General features: G+C 42.9%; 1 protein-coding gene across 2 annotated transcripts in view; it reads right to left on the minus strand.

Moving 5' to 3' along the window:
* Positions 1 to 2,696: 2,696 nt before the first annotated feature.
* The window catches only part of KATNAL1 (katanin catalytic subunit A1 like 1), a 109,419-nt gene continuing 88,052 nt past the window's right edge, over positions 2,697 to 24,063 (minus strand). For both annotated transcript variants that reach the window (XM_075265986.1, XM_075265987.1), the window contains exons 10-11: positions 6,640 to 6,766; positions 2,697 to 3,267 (exon numbers count right to left, since the gene is read on the minus strand). In XM_075265986.1, coding sequence (XP_075122087.1) covers positions 3,069 to 3,267; positions 6,640 to 6,766 — 326 coding nt within the window. In that variant the 3' untranslated portion in view covers positions 2,697 to 3,068. The remainder of the gene's footprint in view (positions 3,268 to 6,639; positions 6,767 to 24,063) is intronic.

Raw genomic sequence — 24,063 nt, forward strand, 5'->3', positions numbered from 1 at the left:
CTGCGTTTTATAATACCAACAAAAGTGAATGAGATTTCATGAATCTTATCTACCTATTTCAGAAAAAAAAGAGATGCGCTTTTCAAAAATGTATGCGGAATCACCAGAGGTTTCCCTGTATATTTATAATTTTAAAAAAATCAAGGGAAACCCCTGCACAAAAAGAAACATGCTGCACTTTCTCTGCGTTTCATTATGTGGGGCTTTAGCCTAAACGGGTTAAAAGAGTAAGTAGACAGAAACTCACCTCTATCCTATCCCCCTCAATGCAATACTTCAGCGCTACATCGGTTCCTGCCAGATTGTACTTCTTGGTGTCTCCTGAGATGCACTTACTGGGTTATGCGGATACCAGGAAATAAAATCTGGTGCGATCGTGCACAGCATCTGAACCAGAGTGGGGAGTAGGGAGAGGCGAGTATGTGTTATTTTTAACCCATTAAGAGCCAAATTTGAACAGATCTCCTTGAAAATCCTTAGGCTAAAACCCCACATTGCAGAAACGCAGCTTTTTTTGTTGCAGATTTTGTTGCGGTTTTTTGAGCCACAGCCAGGAGTGGATTGAGCAAAAGGTAGAAATCTAACAACTTCCTCTATATATCCCATTCCTTTTGTAGCCATTCTTGGCTTTAAAAACCGCAACAAAATCTGCAACAACAAAAAGCTGTGTTTCCTCGACGTGGGGACTTAGCTGTAGAAGGAACACCAGGCCAAGCAAATGTACCATATTTTGCCATGTGTGCATCCTGACCTAACTGCAGGGAGCAACAACCACTCTTCAGTTCAGCAAACAGGTGTTGCATGCTGTATTAGTCTGTTGACTAAAGCTGGTTGCAGATGACTGTGCTGTAACTGGCCTGCCATGAAATAAAAGCATGGGCTGCACACAGGGGACACAGAGATATTCCCGTGTGCTGCCACTACATGGGCCTCCATGGTTCCTTTCATTAAATGAATAAGAGCCATGAAAGCACAGGCCGCAAAATTGGACAAGAAAAGGACCTGCCCTACCTGATGTGGCCCGGACTGTCGGCTGCACACGGGACTGTGAAAACCACAGTCATGTGTAGGGGCCCATAGAAAAGAATGGGTCAGTGTGCTATCTGTTAAATACACGTATAACACACTGACACATACCACAGTCGTCTACAAGGGGCTAAGACTGTGTTCACACTGCAGAATATCAAGAAGAATTTGGGGTAGATATCTGGATTCTGCTGCTGACTAAACTCGGATGAATTAGCGGGACTGTCACGTCAGGAACTCTGCAGCAGAATCAATGGCAGGATCAAACAGGAGGTTTATTTTTTCACCACTCCGATTCAATCTCTGCCTCCAATGGAAAAGAGTGGGAGGCCAAATCGTGGTGGAATCCACCGAAAAAACAGAACCAGATTCCGCTATGTTAACGCAGACTAGGCAGATGTGGTTATAATTTATTAGATTATGTACATTTTAGTAACTATTGTTTAAGGCATCTCAAATGAAAGTATGTAAATGGGAATATTGTCTAGTCTATGCAGCTGCTAAGTGGACCTATGTGTGTACATGGCTATAGGCTAGAGATGAGCGAACACTGTTCGGATCAGCCGATCCGAACAGCACGCTCCCATAGAAATGAATGGAAGCACCTGTGACGCCGGCCGGCCGCTGGCAAAGTCAGCATCATAGGTGCTTCCATTCATTTCTATGGGAGCGTGCTGTTCGGATCAGCTGATCCGAACAGTGTTCGCTCATCTCTACTATAGGCTACAAAAAAAAAAAAAAAAAAAAAAAAATCACTTAATAAGTCATTCCTTCCATCTACTCTTCACCCTAACCTTTAGCCACAGAATAAGTAAATCATGGAAATATGGAAGTAAGTAAGACATGATGGGAGGAAGATTCGGACTACAGGTTCTAACCATGAAGTCTATGGAGGAGGACATGGTATGGTCAGGTGTAGCCGCTTACAATTTCCATCTATTGGCAGCAGAAGCGGCCACAGGAGGTGAGGGCAGCACGTACAGCTAGTTGTGCTACTGACCAGCTCTATATCACACGTTGCTCGGGTACGGCTGCCATGTCCCATCAGCCCAATCTACACAGCGGGGATAACCTCGATTCCGTGATCCTGATTAAAATTGTAATTTTTGAAGTGGCAATTTAATTGCCCAGTGTTACCACGGGGAGACATAGGTTTCCATAGAAGCTGTAGACCTGGGCAATACTAAAATACTTAAATAAGTATAAAACTGGGTGGAATTTTCTATTACAAGTAAATGCAAATTGTTAAGTTAGAAAAACGTCTATAACAGTAAAAACATTTCTCGTGGGAAATTAATTCTGGTTACAAAAAATGTTTCTTTGCTCATGGCAGATCAAATGCATTAGCATTATCATATTATCTCTGATGTATAGTCAATGTTGGCAAACAGCGCTCCGGAACAATCTACAGACTGTCAAGGACTAAAGGCGTGAGACGGTCATTGGGAGCACAGTTCCTAGAAATGATCTTTCCTGATATCTGACGCAGCTAAAGGTGCCAACGTGCTGCCCGCAAACTGTATGGGGATTAAATATTTGCCCGTGCCCATACAATAGCACCTTCTGCCCACTTATCGGTCCATGTCAATGAAGTCTCAGAGTTGTGTTATAAAGATTCAGAAGTCCATTTCACCAGTCCCAAACCAAATCGATCTGAGGACAACCTCGGAATACAGACTACTGTTTAACAAAGACCAGTGAGTGAGTTTGGAACCATGGGCATTTCTTTCAAATGTTGGTTTATGACCACAAAATGGATTTTCGCAGGGATTGGTGAATTTTTGTAAAGTGATACCGAATATAAACTCTAAAGCTGAGGTCAACTAGGCAAGCTGTATGACCGAACACTTTACAGTAAGAAGAACTATGACCATTTTGTCCCCCAAGAAATACCACAGAATAAGGAGTTACGCTGGAATGGGTTCTTGTGAGGACTGGCTACAGTAGATATAAAAGCATCAAATGTCTAGAGTCAGTGAAAACAGGTAGGAGTCATAAGTTGTAGAGCTTGAAAATGCATTAATGCAAGTCACATCAGTTTACTAAGCTGACCCAAATTCACCCATCCACTTCTCATACTTCTCCAAGTCTGCCGCAGAAACCGACTTTGAGATTTTCTTTAGTGCCAAGTCAAAGTCTGACATTGTCACAGGCATCTGTAGCTCATCTTTGGACAAAGCACGGATCTGTTCTGGTGTTAAGCCCTGGATACGTCGCCGCATAGCCATCATGGAGGCATCCCTGAAAAACATAATTCAATGGTTATAGCCTGACTCAGGTCGAAAAGAGCGAAGATGATTTAAAGGGGTCGTCTCATGACAGACACTGAAGACATCAGGATTATTATTAGGATGTGCCATCAACATTCAACCCTGAGTGAAGAAGGAGAATCATTAGAAATGCATCATGCAATTGCCAAGAGGTCGCTCCGATCAGATTTCAATGGAGACCAAATTAACTATAATAGATTGACTATGTGGCCTGTGAGGAAAAAAAACGATGGAGGGGCATGGTGTTCTTCTAGTGATGGATTAGGTCCCAATGATTAAACACTCATGACTGGACACAGAGATCATATACTGACAATGTACTATCAAAGTCTGTCAGAAGACAATCCCTTTAAGGAACATTTATATTAATTCAATAATTACATATTCACCAAGTTACTGGATCTACTTTAACACAGACTGAAAAGAAACTGGGCCTAATTTATTAACCACTATGGTATTCTAAATACTCGTACTCGATCGAACACTACTAGCTGTTCGAAGTTTAAGGTTCGATGCAGAACCAGTGTTGATTGGTAGAATGTTATACATTCTGCCAATCAACGCTGGTTCTTCTCTAACCTTTAGAAGTCTTCTCCGTGCAACGTCCCCGCGGCGTCTTCCGGCTGGAATTTACTCTGCCTAGGCATCCAGCCTAGGCAGAGCTGACTGCGCATGCGCGGGCATACCCTCGCATGCGCAGTCGGCTCTGCTCAGGCGTCGGGCCGGGCAGAGCCGACTGCACATGCGTAGTCGGCTCTGCCTAGGCCCCGATGCCTAGGCAGAGTGAATTCCAGCCGGAAGGCGCCGCGGGGACGCTGCGCTGGGAGAAGACTTCAAGGAGAATCCAGCCCGACTGTCACTCGTGGACTTGGTAAGTATAACTTTATCGAATTTTGCCTACCCCTGAAACGAGCATTTCCCCCCATAGACTATAATGGGGTTCGAAATCCGTTCGAACAGTCGAACAGTGTGCGGCTGTTCGAATTGGATTTCGAACCTCGGACATTTTAGTGTTCGCTCATCTCTATTAACCATTTTGTAACCTGGTCATTTTCCCTGGTTTATGACTTAGCACATTTTAAGGTTTTTGGTATATGCGGTTTTGATGGCTGTAGTATTTCTTGTAAAAAAAAATTTTTAAGTGATACATAGGCCTCTAGTTTTATGTCATTTTAACAGGAATATAGTCTCCTAGTATACACTGAAGAGCTGAACTAAGACCAAGAAGATGCAGTTCCCACAGATCATATAGCAACACGGTAGGGTAGATAAAGGCACAAGTCCATTAAGTCCAACCTATAAACCAAGTTGATCTATGGAAGGCAAAAAAACCCCTATGAGGTTGAAGCCAATTACCTCATCAGAGAAAAAAAATTCCTTTCCAACTCCAAGGGTGGGAGGAAGAAGCAAGATGGCGGCTTTGCTAGGAAGATCAATCTGTAAACAACTGTTCCAGGCTGGAAGGCTATCAGATGATGTAGGCCATTGGCTCAAGTTCATTGGGTATTTAGTGGGGCAGAATGTAATCCCTCTATGACACTGACGCTTCATATTTCTGTCCTAGTTAGAATGCAAAACCATATGGGCAAATCCAAGCAAACATACCTTGCAGAAGTCAACAGCAATAGACAGTAAGTGGGCAAATTGGTCAATTTTTGACACCATAATAAGGTTTCTATGAAAAAATTCACTTAATTTTTAGAGAGGAGCGCGGCTAATTATAATTAAATAGACAATCGAAAAATACGTCCCCCAGATATTAATTCTGTAATTATATTTCTAAGGAGCCGGGTGGGTGATGAATCGCACAAGCAGATTTGCTTAAAACAGCTAAAGGATTGCTAAATTATTAACCAAAGGTTAAGGTGTTACCCAAGGAGATCACATCTTACAGAAAAGATGCAGAAACAGATGGAGAAAAAAATTATTTATTAAATTTTTCACACAAAACCTAGGATTGATAGGAGTAATGTCACTATCGCTCATCTGTGTGTCCATCATATGACCTGGACAGATTTTTTTTTTTTTTTTCAATAGATAGAAACAATGAAGGTCCCTATTAAATGACAGCACGCAGAGATCTTGAAAAACGTGATATGGAATTGCATACCTTTTTGTTTCACCATGAATATGCTTTATTTCATTAACCTGTAATATTCCTTTAACGCGAAGGCCCCATGGTGCAGAAATGCAGATTTTTTGTACCAGATTTTATTGCGGCTTTTTGAGCAAAAGCTGAGGATGGCTACAAAAGGATATGTGAAATATTTAAGAAGTAATTCTACTTCTAACTTTTGCCCAATCCACTCCTGGCTTTAGCTATAAAAAAAAAAAATGCAACAAAAATTGCAACAAAAAAAAGGTGCGTTTCCGTAACGTGAGGCCTTAGGGGGCGTTCACACTACCGTCGGTGTCCGACATGTAGTGTCCGCTCCTAGTGTCCGCTCAAAATCTGTCACGGACACTAGCTGTGTCCGTGACACCTGTCATTTAGTTCAATGGGCATCGGGTGCGTTCTTTTGCACTCCGTGCCTGTCCTTTCCTGTCCGCAAGTGAAGATGTCCGACTTCTCAAGCGGACAGAGGAACCCTGCAAACATTAAAAAAAGTAGAGATGAGCGAGTAGTGAAATATTCGAAAATTCGATTCAAGTAGACCTTAATATTCGACTATTCGAATACCTACTCGATCGAATACTACTCGCTCATCTCTAGCAACTATTCATTGCCTAAAAACTTAAATATGGTTATATTCATGTGAATACCCTTGTAAGGTTATCAATGAGTACCCCCAACAGTCAGGGGACTGAAGGGTGTGCGGTGCTCTGTAATAGGCACAGCACTGTTCTGTACATTATGTACCATAATTATGACCATAAATGATACTGAAGCTCTGCAGTTCACTGAATTGTGAGAGAGATGCAGTACCACTGATGGCCACTACACAATGACAATGCCTCTTCCAGAATGCTGCAACACTGATCAGTGACGGTATCATAGGTTGGACTCTGACCCATCTGATAACAATTCCTAAGGATAGGTCTTTAAAGGTGTTAACTACAGTAGGAATCATAAGAAATACAGGCTGGGGTGGGTTTAACACCCAAAAAAAGTCATACTTGGCTATCCCTGGTTGTCCATACAATCTTTGTTCTCTTTCTCCCTCCATGCCGAGACTTGCTATGCTAGAAGTGGAGAGGCTCACATGACTGCTGAGGTCAATAAAAGGCCTCAGCTGTCACTTGTGAGGAACCGGTGATGTATTTGGGTGACATCATCAGTGACCGTTCTCAGCAGTCCTAGAAAATCCCTTTAATATAAAGATTAAGGATGTCTATGAAGTACCTGCAAACATTGGTGATATCAGCGCCAGAGTATCCCTCAATCTTCTCTGCAATGACCTCCAGTTTTACTGCTGGGTCCAGCTCAACTTCTCGGAGATTTATTTTCAGCAGCTCGGCTCTTCCATTAGCTGTGAGAGAGAGGGAACAGACTTAACTTTGTAGCGATTAATAATAGAACGATTTCCGAAAAGAACTGAAAACACAAGCGAAGCCTAAAATCTGCCAGGACGGAATCAATTAAACAGAAATAATATTCCCTCATTAGATTCCATTTGGCTGTCAGGTGCCAAATTCTGATAAGATGCCATTCCAAATTATCATTGGATTCAGCTGAACATATGTGCACCGTATAAAAAAACTGGCACAGAAGCAGTTACTGATGGCTAACTACATAGCCCGTGGTGTTGTCTGCCGTCTCGATTCCAGTGCTTTCAGCAGTGATGAACCAACATAATATATATTTGCCAACTCCAATAAAGCACAGAATGTAGAAATTTTCAAAAAGATTAAACTGAACATATACAATTGCAGATATCAGACATTTCTACCTCTTCCATCTCACAAGATGTCTTTCTGTAAGAAAAATGGCTGCAGCAGGAGCCTCCCCCCATCCCAACCATCAGTCAAATCAAATCAAATAGGCTTTATTAGCATATCCGAATGGATATTTGGCATTGCCAAAGCTAGTAAAGTGTGTGTGGGGGGGAAGGGGGAGTTGGAGTCGAGGGGGAGAGTATGGGGGGGGGGGGCTGATTTGGGGTATAACAGTCCATGGAGTCTCATCAGTCTGATATAGTAAAAATACGCCATACCCGACTGTCTAAAAAAAGTTATACTCCTCAGCTGTCTGCAAATGAAAAAGTATGAACCTACTGATAGATTCCCTTTAAATGCATTACTATATGCAAAAATGTTGACATCTAAACTAAAAATGTACCTATATACCTTATGAGGTAGCATAAAAGCGGGGCACCACTGAAATGTATGACACAAATTGTTACAAAGGGTACATAATAAAGGTATTATTGTTGGAGGTCCAAATGCTGGGACACTGATGAGATCATGGACAGCTGATGTAATGAGGTAGCACTGTACACGGCAGTCCCATTGGAGTGAAAGTAGAGGTATCCACATATGTGCTCTACTGCTTCATTTACACAGGGAACTCGGAGACCACCCATTCTCATGATCAAACAAATTCACTATTGTGTACTAACCAAAGAGGGGTCAACGATAAATCGAGTTTTTCTTTTTTGAGACAAAGTACTCCTACGCTATGAACGATAAGGCTACGGATGAAAGATGACCTGCTATCGTGTATTGTACTAGGTAGCCTCCGCTGGGACCATGAGTAGGTGTCCAGGTATTATATTATATCCTGATGTGAATATAGTTAGAGATGAGCGAACACTGTTCAGATCAGCCGTTCCGAACAGCACGCTCCCATAGAAATGAATGGAAGCACCTGGCACGGCGACCGGCCGCCGGTAAAGTGTACGTGCCAGGTGCTTCCATTCACTTCTATGGGAGCGTGCTGTTCGGAATGGCTGATCCGTACAGTGTTCACTCATCTCTAATTATAGTCAATCTTTGACCATCCGAAAATCAACATTACAAAATCCAGTTTGCCTATAATTAGCACTCCTGAGAAGCTTAGAACAATCCAATTTATTGAGAAGACTCTGTCACCACATACAATGAAGACCACATGGATGTTCACGCAAACCATTCATCTTTCTAATATGTTTCAAACCCTGTGACGTCCTACGTAGTACTATGCCCGAAGACCCAACCACTGAAAATTGGACACTTGATGGAAACACCCATGTTGTCTTCATTGTATGAAATGTTTGATTCATCTCAATAAAGTACGCTATTTTTCAGAATTGCTGGTTGTTGTTCATCTATCACCAAGTCCAAAGGTTAACTAATATGTTACCATAAACCTTCGAGCTGCAGTTCGGCCCATAGGGTGAGTGTCCAAAAACTTTGGAAAGATCTGGAATTATATGACTTTTTACCCCAAAGCTAAACATTTATGGCCTCCCTCGATAGTGTAATTTGGTGGGATATTCAAGATTCGCTGCACTGAAATAAAACCAGACCGGCATTAACTTTTCTCCTTGGGACTGTCTTCAAGAACCCCAGAAGATCCAATATTGACATGGAAGTTACTGCTGGCCATAGTAGAGTAGTTTACAGACAATCAAAAGAATGGGTACTATGGATTGTTCAGAAACATACTCACCTGTTCCCGATGCTCCGGTGTCTCCGGCTACTGTCTGTCCTCGACCCGTGATCACTGAGGTCAATCAGCGGTTTAAGAAATGGTGACATCACAGGGAAGGTATGTGAGTGACATCACTGTTTCATTTCCTTAGGCTGCTGATTGGCCTCAGAGATCACAAGCCTTGAGATGGACAGTAGCAGTCGGGATAGGAGAGTATGGGGTTTGTTTTTTTTTCACCTTTCCTGGCCTCCTTGCAGAAACCTGTAATTGCTAGACAACCCCTTTAAAAACCACTTAATGCATGGTGGGTCCCAAACAATTGACCACCATCTATGATACCATGAACACAACTTAAAAATCGAAAAAAAGTTTATTCAGGTCAATATAGGCAGACTTTTCTGCTTTCAATGGTAGTCGTCAGAGCTATAAGCTAAGCTTTTCCATATCAGGGGCAAAGATTTAATCAGTTGGGTACACTAAATCAGTGGTCCCCAACCTTTTTTCCACCAGGGACCAGTTTCAGCAAGACAATTTTTCTATGGCCCGGTGGGAGCAGGAAGGGGTGTGGATGGGGGCAGGGAAGGGGTGTGGTTTGGGACAGGGTTAAGCATGGGGGTGTAGATTAGAATCATGTACATATGTAAACACAAGAGAAAGCGCAAACTACAGTCCTATGAAAAAGTTTGGGCACCCCTATTAATCTTAATCATTTTTAGTTCTAAATATTTTGGTGTTTGCAGTAGCCATTTCAGTTTGATATATCTAACAACTGATGGACACAGTAATATTTCAGGATTGAAATGAGGTTTATTGTACTAACAGAAAATGTGCAATATGCATTACACCAAAATGTGACCGATGCAAAAGTATGGGCACCTCAACAGAAAAGTGACATTAATATTTAGTAGCTCCTCCTTTTGCCTCTAGTCGCTTCCTGTAGCTTTTAATCAGTTCCTGGATCCTGGATGAAGGGATTTTGGACCATTCCTATTTACAAAACAATTCAAGTTCAGTTAAGTTTGATGGTCGCCGAGCATGGACAGCCCGCTCTCAAATGATCTGAAAACAAAGATTGTTCAACATAGTTGTTCAGGGGAAGGATACAAAAAGTTGTCTCAGAGATTTAACCTGTCACTTTCCACTGTGAGGAACATAGTAAGGAAATGGAAGACCACAGGGACAGTTCTTGTTAAACCCAGAAGTGGCAGGCCAAGAAAAATATCAGAAAGGCAGAGAAGAAGAATGGTGAGAACAGTCAAGGGCAATCCACAGACCACCTCCAAAGAGCTGCAGCATCATCTTGCTGCAGATGGTGTCACTGTGCATAATACAATACAGCGCACTTTGCACAAGGAGAAGCTGTATGGGAGAGTGATGAGAAAGAAGCCGTTTCTGCAAGCAGGCCACAAACAGAGTCTCCTGAGGTATGCAAAAGCACATTTGGACAAGCCAACTTCATGTTGGAAGAAGGTCCTGTGGACTGATGAAACAAAGATTGAGTTGTTTGGTCATACAAAAAGGCGTTATGCATGGCATCCAAAAAAACTGCATTCCAAGAAAAACACTTGCTACCCACTGTAAAATTTGGCGGAGGTTCCATCATGCTTTGGGGCTGTGTGGCCAATGCCGGCACCGGGAATCTTGTTAAAGTTGAGAGTCGCATGGATTCCACTCAGTATCAGCAGATTCTTGAGAATAATGTTCAAGAATCAGTGACGAAGTTGAAGTTACGCCGGGGATGGATATTTCAGCAAGACAATGATCCAAAACACCGCTCCAAATCGACTCAGGCATTCATGCAGAGGAACAATTACAATGTTCTGGAATGGCCATCCCAGTCCCCAGACCTGAATATCATTGAACATCTGTGGGATGATTTGAAGCAGGCTGTCCATGCTCGGCGACCATCAAGCTTAACTGAACTTGAATTGTTTTGTAAAGAGGAATGGTCCAAAATCCCTTCATCCAGGATCCAGGAACTGATTAAAAGCTACAGGAAGCAACTAGAGGCAAAAGGAGGAGCTACTAAATATTAATGTCACTTTTCTGTTGAGGTGCCCAGACTTTTGCACCAGTCAAATTTTGGTTTAATGCATATTGCTCATTTTCTGTTAGTACAATAAACCTAATTTCAATCCTGAAATATTACTGTGTCCATCAGTTATTAGATATATCAAACTGAAATGGCTGCTGCAAACACCAAAATATTTAGAACTAAAAATGATTAAGATTAATAGGGGTGCCCAAACTTTTTCATAGGACTGTATATAATTTTTATTATATTTAATGTGACTCAAGTCACCATAAGGCAGAATCAGTGGGATTTTGGGCAGAGGTGTAACTAGGAGTTCAGCACAGGGAGGTGCTAAACGCCTCACTGGGCCTAAGTGTGCCTAAGATGGCTACTGATGATGGACACTGCAGGTTATGAAGATGGCTACTGATGATGGACACTGCAGGTTATGAAGATGGCTACTGATGACAGACACGGTTATGAAGATGGCTACTGATGACAGACACTGTTATGAAGATGGCTACAGATGATGGATATCACTCCTAATGCTGCTATTAACTTCACTACAGCCTCACTACAGCTACATTACACATCACAGGGACAAGTGACGTGTAATGTAGTTACCCAAAGTTTGGTAGGCGAGTGCGGGGTGGTGCCAAGACCCGCTGCATGTCCTGCATAGTACTAGAATCCCGGACATACAGCGGGTCCTGGCTCAACCCCGCACTTTGCTCACCTTATCCCAATGAGCAACAACCAACCAAGCTGGTGGGTCCTGGCTCAACCCCGGGCACTCGTCGGCTCCACAGCAGCTGCTGACTCCTCGCCGCCGGTATGCTGACCGGTGCAACATGCCCCGCGCCCCAGTACTGGTCCACGGACTGGCGGCTGGGAACCCCTGCACTAAACTATATACACCAGCCATGGAAAAGTTTTTTGGCACCTTCATCCTGAGCACCCAGATATTAAAGTAAAGCAAATGTTGAAGGAGGGAATATTCCAGGTAACCATGATTTTCGTAACCACTGTTGTAGCCTCCCCACAGCTTCTTGGGTACAGAACGTACTGTATAATATGGTCTTATCTAAGAAAGGGGGAAGGATTAATTGATCCATTTTTGCCGTATAAATGTACTCTTCAAGAAAGTACAAATCTTTAAAACATCACATAAACCTACTATTAGAACATCTTGGGAAAAAAAAATCAATTTTTTGAAAGTCAACTTTAAAGACCTTGAAAACTCTCAGAATGTTCTTTGTAATTCATTTTATATGTGTTAAGTAATAAGTTCTCACAGCAGCCGGCAGCATAAAATACATGTATGAATAAATCTGATCTAATGACATCACTTTCCAGGAAAAGCTAGAAAAGTCATATACTTCAGCCAAGTCCTCGCTGGAAACACATCCACTTTACATGCAGCCCGTACAATCCTCACAATTGTTCCAGGAGCAGCAACAATCCCATAATTTATACTTCTATTCCAGTCTGGAAGTCAATGCCCTTGAACTAGAAGATTATTATGAGAAAGAGGATTAATAACGTCCTCAGAAATATTGTGTCTGGAAATTTGGCTGTGATAGCAGGGCTGGCAGAGATGTACCATTGTATCAGGAGATCAAACTTCGCCATGGTCACAATGGGGGAAATTTACGGTTCCCTTTAAACCAGAGAAAGTGACGTAGAAGGGAATAGTTGTGATGCATCTCTGGCACATGGTCTTTGGTGTCAAAAGTGCAGCACTTCCCTCTCTCTGCACCCCACTCGTCATCTTTTACAAAAATGGGCAGGGCAGAGACCAAGGATGCCTTGGTCCAAGAAACTTTCAATATTATGCCAAGTCCTTACTGGCAAAGATTTCTATTCTGGTTCTTGGGCGTATGTCTGAATTATTGAGAGGCCAGACCCACTTGTTAATTCAGGTGCAGTTAGAAGTTCAGGAGGTCTTTAAGGTTTGTACAGTCTTAATACATTCCCATCCAATGTCTTATGGAAAACTCCTGTGACATTAAATGTACAGGGATAGTCCAGTTCCCTCCACCATTGGTCAGACTGAGGGTACCCTGATGACAACATTAGGGTGGGGGGCTAACAGGCGGGAGAACCCTATAATCAGTTGAGATCACTTGATGGAGAGCTGGACCCACTGAAACTACATCTCAATGCAGGCCTTCCTGAAAAAACACAAGATGTACTGGATGAAGCGCTCAGGGGACTCACCTGTAACCTGTATTAGCTTGGCACTCCCATATGGCCACTCTATAGTCAGGACACAAGTCGTTGCAGTTGCGAGCCACACTTACATGCAGTAGGTGCAATTTTCAAATTGTTACGCAATTTTGCTGGTAATATCGTCATTTTCAGAGTTAAATTGCAGCACTGGCAGAAAATTAACTAACTAACAACTAGAATACCACACCCAGTGAATATAAGATGCAGTTATGGGGAGATATTTTGGAATATACTGTTATTTGGTACATCTGGAGAGGTATTTTGTGCTGCACAGTGGCTTCCGTAGCTCCTGGTTTAGCGGTACAATACGGGCAGAGAGATCGTGAAATACATCTATAGTATATAAAACAGCACCAACCACTTCTGCATCAAAGGTAGGCGAGGACTGCTGTGGTCAAGGGTCTGAATATATTTAGTGGCTCTGGTCTGGGTTCTGAAGAGGTCATGTCTGGTGTATGTAGGATCAAATGGACCATTTCCAAAGTGTAGAAGGATGAAATTGGCACTTACTCCAATCCAGTCAGATTCCTTTATAAAATACGAACACTGACGCGGTTCGGAGCCAATGTCCCTTCTTCAAGTGCATATACTGTAGGTACTACATGTATTGTTTGACTGGATTGGAGTAAGCGCTGATCTCATCCTTCTATACTTTGGAAACAGTCCATTTGATTCTATTTGCATTTCGTGTACTGTGGCGGCAAGGATTCATCTATCCATTGATCCATCTACTATATTTGCTGTTTTAGGAGTAGTGACCTGTTAACTCCTTAAGTTAAGCAGCCATTTCTCTGAAAATTATTTGTTTTCACGTGTTTAAACGATATAACACGAGGTTGTTGCTCGGTGTTCTGCATTTTTTCTGCACTAGTTTATGTCTGAACTTTTTTAGTGTTGCAGTCATGTGGGAGAGTGGTGATGGCGATCTGGGCCAGGTGGAGGAGAAACAGAAACAACTGCTCTCAGAGACATCACCTGTGAGTTACCAGATTTATGGAGCGCTATAATAGACTGGAGGGCGCTCTACCCAACTTGTGGAGGACTTGTACAGTCATAGTCATGAAAGGAAGAGAAAATCCACAGCACTTGAGAAATTGCTTGTAGTTGACGATTGAATCCTTATTTTATAGGCTACGCGAGATCTGGAGAGACCTGTGGCTGCACTTCACCGAACATTTTGGCCAATCAAACCTTTATCAATAGTAGCGAGTCATTGGTAGTATTGTGGGGACACCACAGCCACATCAGATGTCTTTATGTATATACGAGGGGGTATCCAAAAGTTTCCAGAAAAGTTGTTTTTGAAGTGTGAATTTATTTTTTTTGTACAAAATTCCTTCAATCTCTTTCAAAGTCCTCTCCTTTAGCGGCAATACACTTGTCAAATCTCGTCTGCCATTGTTCAAAACATTTTTTAAACTCATCCACTTTGATGTGTGCAAGTGCCTCCGTCATTTTCCTCTTCAACTCCTCCACGTCAGCGAAACGCTTCCCCTTGAGGTTCCTCAAAAAAAGTCACTGTGAGCCATATTGGGTGAAAAGGGTGGGTGGGGCAAGACAGCCATGTCGTTTCTTGCCATGAAAGTAGTCACCGAGATGGCGGTGTGGGCTGGGGCATTGTCGTGATGGAAAAACCAATCACCAGACTGCCACATTTCGGGCCTTTTTTGCCGCACACTGTTGGGCAACCTCTTGAGAACCCCAAAGTAGAAAACCTGGTTGATGGTCAATGGTTCATCGTCGATCTTTACGCATGAGCTTGTTGATTTTTTTGGACACTTTTGTCCGTTCGGGAAGTTGACGGACGTCCAGAACGCGGTTGATCATCAATTGACATTTCACCATTTTTAAAGCGGGTGAACCACGAGTAAACTTGAGCTTGACACATAGCGTCATCTTTGTAAGCGGTCTTCAACATTTGAACGGTTTCCGATGCTTTTTTCCCGAGCAGAAAGCAAAAACTTCACAGCCGCGCGCTGCTCATAAAACTTCTCCATGAAGAAAAACAATGGCTGGACAAAACAGCTCTTGCAAGAAAATTCACTGCGGGTAGACAAAACCTTCTGCATCAATGCCGCTTGGCACACTGACTGAGAAGGAGTGGTTGAACAAATAACTGGCTGCAGAATCGCGTACTACGAAAACTGCGCGCGCAGCAGCCTCATTCTGGAAACTTTTGGGTCCCCCCTCGTAAAATAAATATGAATTCATTAAATGCAATGGATTTTCTCTTCTGACCATTCAATTAAAGTAAATACCTGTATGCACCATCAGATACCAATTCTAGAGCACCTTTACATAGAGTTCTGTGTAGTGACATTCTGTTGGTATACATGAATGTATGCATAAAGTCTGGCCTACACGAAGACAGTACAAAGTCAGACACTGAGCTGCATGCAATCTTGTGTACGGCAGCTGTCACTTACAATTCCTGGAGGAATATCATCATAATGCACAATGCTGAGTTAGACCAGAATTGTTATATTATGGGCATTATAAGTAATTACTAAAAAAAGACAAGTCAGGAGAAGTGACAGATCCCGATAGTTACGTATTCTGCTGGTGACTGTATCCGATCAGTGTTGTAGTCTCTTACGGTGTTGCAATATAATCAGTGTTGTCTACTTAGGGCTCTAAGGGCTAGTTCACACAGAGTTTTTTGGCAGCGGATTTTGACGCGGAATCACCTCACAGTCCACTGACTTCAATGGGAGCCTTCGCTTCTTTTATCCGCTAGCTAGACTCCCTCCCGATTAAGCCCATTCATTCAGGCCTAATCCGGAGCGGAGTGCCGGTGCACTGCATCAGTATTCCGTCACGGCTAGCCGCGCAGTATATTCACACGCGGAATCCATTATCCACCGTGTGAACGTACCGTAACACAGACCCGGTATCTAGTCTGTATATGATTACTTTAGGGCTGCATTATTGGTTTTAGTATCATATGTATAGTGGGAAACGAGGAAGAGGAGGGATAATATTGTATGTGGGTTGGTGTGGTTAATGTTTCAGGGCTGCTTTTTAATCCCAGTCTGGCCCTGGCAACACACAAACCAGATGCAGTAGTACAGGGACGGATGGAGTTTATGTGCAACCAGTTAAAGGGATTGTCGGGGCCCAAAATTATTTTTCTTACGGATAACCTATCCAGTTACCAGTACGTGATCTGTGGAAGTCCAATCCCGAAACCCAACACCATTTGGTAGCCTCAAGCCGCCAGAAACTGCTGCAGCGGAAGGGGAGTGTGTAATATGAGAAAGTCCAAAAAAGCACAAAAGTCTCAAACCGCTCACCCATACAGTCCAAGCATCTGACCTTTACAACATGGTGCACGAAACTCCCAGGACTCCATGGAACAACAAAAAATAAAAAATTCCAGCATCCAACGTTAATTGAAAATAAAAATTTACCTTTAATCCATACATTAAAAAGGTAGTAACGAAAAACAGTTACATATGGTCTTTGAACAGCGTACGCATTTCAGGTCTATATGCTCCCCTTACTCATGTGTAATATGAGCAGTGATGTAGCCCCGTCCCCTGTATATAACAGTGATTCAGAGGAATTAAAGCTCTACTCCGATTACTTGAACACAAGCATCTGCACTTGCTCCCCGTCCACTGCTGTAACTTCTGGCACCCCAAGGTTGCCGTCACACCTGATTTGTGTGGTGTCTGGGTGTTGCACTTCCATAGGTCACATACTGATGACCTATCCTGTAGATTTTTTTTATTTTTGGGCAGACAACTCTTTTAAACTATATCCTTATGGTATATCATATGCATTAGTGTTAGGGGGCTGGCATGGGTTAATCTCTTTATGTCTGGATTCTTTGGTTAGGGGTGTTTTTGTTTTTTCCATGAGACTCTGCCCCACCTCCTGGTGTGCTATTTAAAGGGGTATTCCCATGTACATAATCATACCTATATTTGTAGATAATTAAAAGTTAAACATTTTTGCTGACCCGGACCATATGACCATGATTTACTCTCTGCCGCTACCTGCCTCAGCCTTCTGGATTCCTGGACCAACACCACAACCTGAAACATCTGCTGGGAAGACTCAATGTCTGCTTTGCCTTGATTTGTGGTGCACTGTGTGTTTGGTGTTTCCTGACCTGTACCGCTCTGCCTAGCAGTGCAGCCAAGTCCATCTACACCATCTGTGGCTCTGGTGGACACCATTGTGGGGTTGGAGTTGGTGCAGCCCAGGGGTTGTTGAACACACAGGACCGTGTTAACCATTTTAATCGGTATATCTAGTACTTGTTCTTACTTTGGCTCTGAAACTGCATCTGCTATCCTAACAATTAGGCTTTACAGGGGTTCTCCAGCGCTTACTACCCCCTAGTTCTATGTTTCGAGGCTGGTTCCAGACTTGGGGGTCACGTGACTGGAACTTGAAACCTGCCTTCAAATTTCTCCACCTCTTCTCCGCTGTTCACAAGTAGTTACCTGTATTATAATGATCTATTTGGCCAATCCACATATTAGATTAAACTAGCAGCGAACACGGGAGAGCAGGAAATAGATGGAGTAACGTGGGGGCAAAGTGCCGGCTCCTATCACAGAACCAGAGCGGAAACAAGATTCCAGGGAAAAGTAAATGCTGAAACCCTACCTGGACAACCCCTTTAAAAGCACTGCACATATGGGTCATACATTATCCATTGGATAGGACAACGAAATGGAAACCTTATCTGTCCAGGTTAGAAACCAAATAGATTCTGTCTTACATTTCCTAATAATATAACCACTACTGTGCACAATACACACCAGGTTAGGCAGCCATACAAGAGCCTGACATATGTGATGAGACATAATGGGAGAGGTGAGGCTGCTGCATTCTGATGTTGCTGGAGTCTAGACAGTGCAGTCACCGGGACCAGCCATCGGTGAATTACAATGATCTGATTACAAAGATCTGCGCCCTCAAGTGAAGAAAATTTAGCAATTTATGTTCTTTCTCAGAGAACAGCCGAGTTTAAACACCAAAACTTCTTTTTTCAACTGTCTTTGGCAGCTCCCAGTGAAGTTGAAATGATGTTCGGCTTGGAGTTGCCCGACTGTGCTTGTAAATATTTAAGAGGAATTACAGATGTATTAAAGCCTGTGAATGGCAAATAAACCTATGTCAGGACTATCCTTTGGGAAGTCTGCCTTTCAATGCCGCACTTTATATTTACATATAGATATATTTCGGCTTTGGAAACTTGCAATTCTTTGTTGGTTTGCTTTTCATCTATGTTATTTAGTGTATGTGAGGGGAAATGGGCCCTCCCTCAAGACATTGGCTTCCTTGGATGAATAATTCTTAGACATGAAAATAATGGGATGAAAAAGATCAAGTCTCTTTAAAGTAAAAGTATCTAGTAAGATCTAAGACTAGGAAAGAGAAGTATTATCCCTTATACACAGTCCGGTCATATTAATGTGACCAGCGCCTACTTTTGATGTCAGCGTTAAATAACCAATGGCAGAAGGCGCGTGTCATCAGCCATCTGGGTGCACTCATCATTGTGGAAGGCATGATGGATCACCACAAGTATGCATCTATCCTTGCAGACCATGACTGCTAGAAGCACTGGATGCCCTGAATTCCTATTGATCCTGAATGCAATAGGTGGTGGTAACACGTATCTGGGGGGCGTTAACTGTGTTGGGTGTGATTTATGCTCAGCTTGCAGCCTGAGTGAAGGGTGAGTGCAAGATTGAGCGAGTGAACCTCTGACAGCCGCACCTGCGTCATGTGCTAGGATGGTCTGTACATGACAGACTATGTGTTCAGTGTATTAGCCAAACAACACAATGAGGTTGCTTTTGTTTTTCACTAATTTATAAAGACCTTGTGCACTTAAGAGAACCTGTTTGCAACTGCATGCACATTACAGACTTATTTCTCCTGGATGCAAAGCTAGAATAGCTCATATATTGGATGGTAAAAGCAACATTTTCTGGTATACATCAGACGTAGTACGACATCAGACGCAGACATCAGTATAACCCTACAGATTTCTATGGGTAACATACTATGGCTCTGTTCAATTCTCCCAACCTTTAAACATTACAATGTTGGTGAAGAATATCAATGGTGCCCAACTTGATTTGTCAAATATACTTTCCCCAAGTAAAAATGCTAGCACTTTTGGTGCAGTCTATACACTCATATATATTAAAATATTCTGGATAGACATCAGGGGCTCTCTTTCGCTGGAAACTCAATTTTCGGATGCATTTACTTGCAGGAATGAGCGCTACCTACGGTGTATGAAGTCATTTCTATTTTGAGTGTTCCCATTTTATTTAGATTTGCAAATGATGCTTATTCTTAGTAATGTCCTCTACAACACAGGATCAATTGGTTTCTTTCTATCAAGTTATTTTGATTCTATATCTCAGTTTGTGAAGAAACAAATTGCTCCTGAGTTTTTCAGAAGTTTTTTAAGTGGTGTTACATTCTTGCAAAATGACTCAGTTTGGGCTTAAAAAAACAAACACAAAAAAGAAGTGATAGCTCATTGATATCCTGCCGCCCTCATTCTTATGCTTGCTAGATACTTACTGATATCTGCTTTCCTAGCCCTAAACCCCGGTTCTGTTTCTTCATACAGTAAATGTCCATTGACAATGACCATCTGCCAATGACTGGCCGAACAGGCATTTCCTATGTGTCATAACAGGACCAGGCAGCAGAGGACAGTGAGAACTCTGAAAGCATTGGAATGAAAATAGGGAACGGGGCAAAGGCCTTTGGGGCCCATAAGCAATGGCAGAATTACAGAGGTTGTAGCAGCTACCAGTCCCATAAGCCAGGAGGGCCCATGGGTCACCTTCACCACACTAGGACTGATTAACCTCCTTCTAATCTCTTTCCGATTTCTTTCTTTTAAAGGAGTTGACCCATCACAAGGATCCTATCTATACTGCTAGTTTATGTGGATATAAGACTTTTCCTAAATGCATTGCTTTATCAAAACTGCTTTGTTTGGCCGCTATCTTAATTTATTCACTTCATTGTTTACACTCCGTTTCTATGGCCCGTGGGATTATCTGCTCATTTGTCAAGTGATGTAGCTGCCTGCTCTCGGGGGGGGGAAGGGGGGGGGGGGGTCTGATAAGTAGTGGAGCTTCTCAGATAGAGGAGGTGAGAGCTCCGGGATTTCTGAGCTCTTATCAGTCGGTTTAATTGAATTTGGCTGATAAGGGCTGAGATAGGGAGTCCGTTACCTCTGTATGTAATGCAAGCTGACTCAAATCCAGCTCTGCTACATCAGCTTCACACTGCGGTAATTCATTTACAACCAATCCCGTGCAAGTGAAACCCCGCCCACCTATGTGCCGAGAAAAGCAGGAAGTGAACAGAGCACAACAGCCTTCAGGTTAGTGAACAAGCATCATGGGAATACCCCTTTAACTTGCAGTCTGTGCTTAGTAAATGTATTACCCTGCCGTTTGGTGCACTAAAGTGAGACAGATGAATAAGGTTTATGTTACACAGCCTTCCACTGTCAGAAAAGAGAATATTAATCTTGCAATGCCAAAAGGAGCAGTTGGTCAACATATAACCAAGGAGGAATACTGCAGAGGACGTTGTGGCACAAAACAGGGCATCATTACTGTTTGGGGGGTACCAATAAGTGATGGAAGTGATAGGAAGTTTGTGTGCACTGACATATTGTGAACTAGTCTTCATGGCAGTCTGTACCCAGATAGGGAAGAAAAGGTTAAATGTAAATGCTGAGAAAAGGTACAGATAGGAGTGTCTGACAGTATGAGGAAAAGGTAAAAAGGGGGTCCATGGTGAGCTTTTTGTAATTGGGCCTGTAAGCCTTTAGTTACGCCCCTGGTGGGATGAGGGAGCAGATGAGTGAGGTGAGTATTGCTACTTTACTTAACCAACTCACAGCCATTTAGCAAAACCTTGCCTTTATAATAAAGAGTGGGAATACTTTTTAGCCCTGATAATTATGTGTCACTGCAATGTTACATTTTTGCACTACATATATATGGGAGGTCATACTAGTCGTCCATACTAATACATGATGGATGCCAGCACAGTCTTGTAAGTTAAGGGTAGACATGATGTGTGCTATCTGTTCCAGTCTATAGCACCAGAAGCAATGGCAGGGAGATCTGATGCTTTACACCTTCTGCTTTGCTCTGTTTATTGCAGGAAAAAAAGCTGTAATCCAGTCCTGGTGACTAAAATTCTGCTGCATCTTCAGAGGCTTGTAAACATAAAAAATGCAAAAAAAAACCCCATTCCAGCAAAATAAACACATATTTCTTGTTAATATTGTTTGGAAGCACCAGCAATGTACTCACTATGGCGTCTACAGCAGATGTGTAAACAGGTGAGAGCCAGAACATGGAGAGAGGCTGCACTCTCTGCCCCTAACACAGCAGGAAGTCACAGCACAGTTATGCTACATTCACATCTGGACTATCATATCTATTATTCTGGTCCATCGCAGAACCAGAAGAATGAAAAACCACATGGCAATGGATCCTGGAAATTACAGACACTAAAAGATCCCAAGGGACCCCCATTGACTATTGCTGGACGAAAAAGTCAGGCTTGAAGCAATTCTGCAATGGAGACTCTGATGCAGATGCAGTCTTAGCAAACCCAAATCAGCAGCAAAATTACATTCAAGCAAACAAAGCTTTCTCTATGTAAACGTACACGCCACCAAAACAGATATTAGACATTTCTTTGGTAAGAAGGGGAAATAGTGATTTTGGTAGATGATTTAAGTTTATGAGAAATGTCACTAAAGACATATAATATTCAGTGTACCAACAGAATATCTTAAGAGGCTGTCCGAAATCCAGGGCTATTGCATACTATTCTGTGGCTAAGTCATATAATAGATGGGGGTCCAAAACCAAGACCTCCACACCAATAAGCTGATTGGTGCAGGGTCCAGTTTCCTAGGCACTGCTGTAGCTGTTGCACCAAGAAACGGCAGATCTGTTTCCATTTACTTGAACAGGAACAGAGCTGTTTCTACCCACATACAATTTTTCGGACTATAAGACGCACTTTTTCCCCAAAAATTTTTGGGGAAAAGAAGGGTGCGTCTTATAGTCTGAATGTGCCTGGCCTGGCACCCGCCGTAATAGAGAGGCGAATGCCGGCAAGTGATAGACGCCGGGGCCTGAGACATCGCTGCGCTCCTCTGCCCTGCATGAAGCCAGCAGCGGGAGGAGTGATTCTATTCCGCTCCTCCGTCCCCCCGCCGCTGGCTTCAGGCAGGGCAGAGGAGCGATGTCTCAGGCCCCGGCGTCTATCCCTCCCCGGCATCCGCCTCTCTAGTACAGCGGATGCCGGGTCTGCAGTCTGTCAGCGGCCTCTTCTCCCCCGGGGCCGGTCCCCACCGGCCCCGTACCTGTAGAGTTGCAGGCCGGCTCCTGCGCGGCGATATCGCAGGAGCCAACCTGTTCGGGTGACAGCCGGGAGCCTAATGAGGCTCCCCGGCCTGTCACTGCTGTATTAGTATTGCGGCTGGGTCTATGACCAGCCGTAATACTAATAGACAGAATGTCCCATAGACGGCAATACACTTGTATTGCCGTCTATGGGACTTGCGATCAAGTGACCGCAGGTTCAAGCCCCCGGGGGGGAATAAAATAGTAAAAAAAAAAAAAAAAAAAACAAAAAAAAAAACACCTTTAAAAATATATAATACAAATATGAAAAATAAAAGTTCTAAATCACCTCCTGTCCCTAGAATATATATATATATATAAAAGTAGAAAATCATATGTCATAAACCACCGGGTTTTTTTTTTCAATACAAGGTGATCTAAGCAATAGATATTCCCCAAAATGGTATAACTAAAAAGTACTTCTGGCCCCGCAAAAAAACCCACTCTATGCATCCCCGTACAGATGCAGGGTCACCTGTCAATGTGGCCTTGCAGCTGTTGCAAAACTACAACTCCCATATATTAAATATTTTACCATTTTTTGCTTCAAATTTTTTTCCCCTATTTTCCTCCTCTAAAACCTAGGTGCGTCTTATAGTCCGAAAAATACGGTATACAGCTTCTGAAAGACATCATCTGATTGGTGCAGGGTCCAGGTGTTGGACCCCTGTCGATCTGATACTCATGACCTATCCTGTGATACGTCATCACTATGCAGTACCCTTGGTTCTTAGCCAATCCCTTTAAGTTGGTAGACTGCTGACAATCTAATGCTATATTTATATTCTCAGTTAGCGGCTTGTCAATGCCTTTAACAAGCAGAAGTATACGCTTTAATGTTGGTTCTGTATTTTTTTTTATTTTTTTTTAAGCTGGGGTGTGTATGAATAAAAATGATGGATTTAGTCTTTCCACAGCGTGAAGGATGGCTGCCACTTTATTTTCCCTAAGAAAAAGTTCACACTAAAACGCCATCCCCCCAAAGTAATATAGGCTTCCATGGATCCGAAAAACCTGCCTCACTTTAGGAGTTCAATTTGTCCAGGACCCAGGCTGAGTTAATAGTCTCCCCCGTTGTCTGGCCAGCAGCTAGCTGCAAATACGCATTTTACAAATATCCAATCGGAATAGAAATCTATTGGCGTGGAGCGGTTTCCCCCGCAGTGCCGGGCTACGTCAGATATGGAAGCGACTCCTCTATTACATTAATCTGCAGCTGACATCATCCGCATAGAGCTATATAGTTACATACAAAATACTCTCTATAATCCATCATAAAAGCACAGTAGTGGCCACAACACCATCCCTTATCTGAAATGCTTAGTAGAAATGTGAACAAAATAGCAGCCGGCGCAGGTGTGGAGAAGGGACGGGGTTAACACGGCGCTGCTTTAATCCTTGATGAAGACGTTCTTCATACTCGCACGACTGTACTCCTTATTTACATACAATGAGGTAGAAAACAAATATCACCCACCAGCGTCTGCCGCACTGACACAAGTAATTAATTTGCTGCTA

This window comes from Leptodactylus fuscus, chromosome 2 (assembly GCF_031893055.1).
Source record: "Leptodactylus fuscus isolate aLepFus1 chromosome 2, aLepFus1.hap2, whole genome shotgun sequence".
NCBI lineage: Eukaryota > Metazoa > Chordata > Amphibia > Anura > Leptodactylidae > Leptodactylus > Leptodactylus fuscus.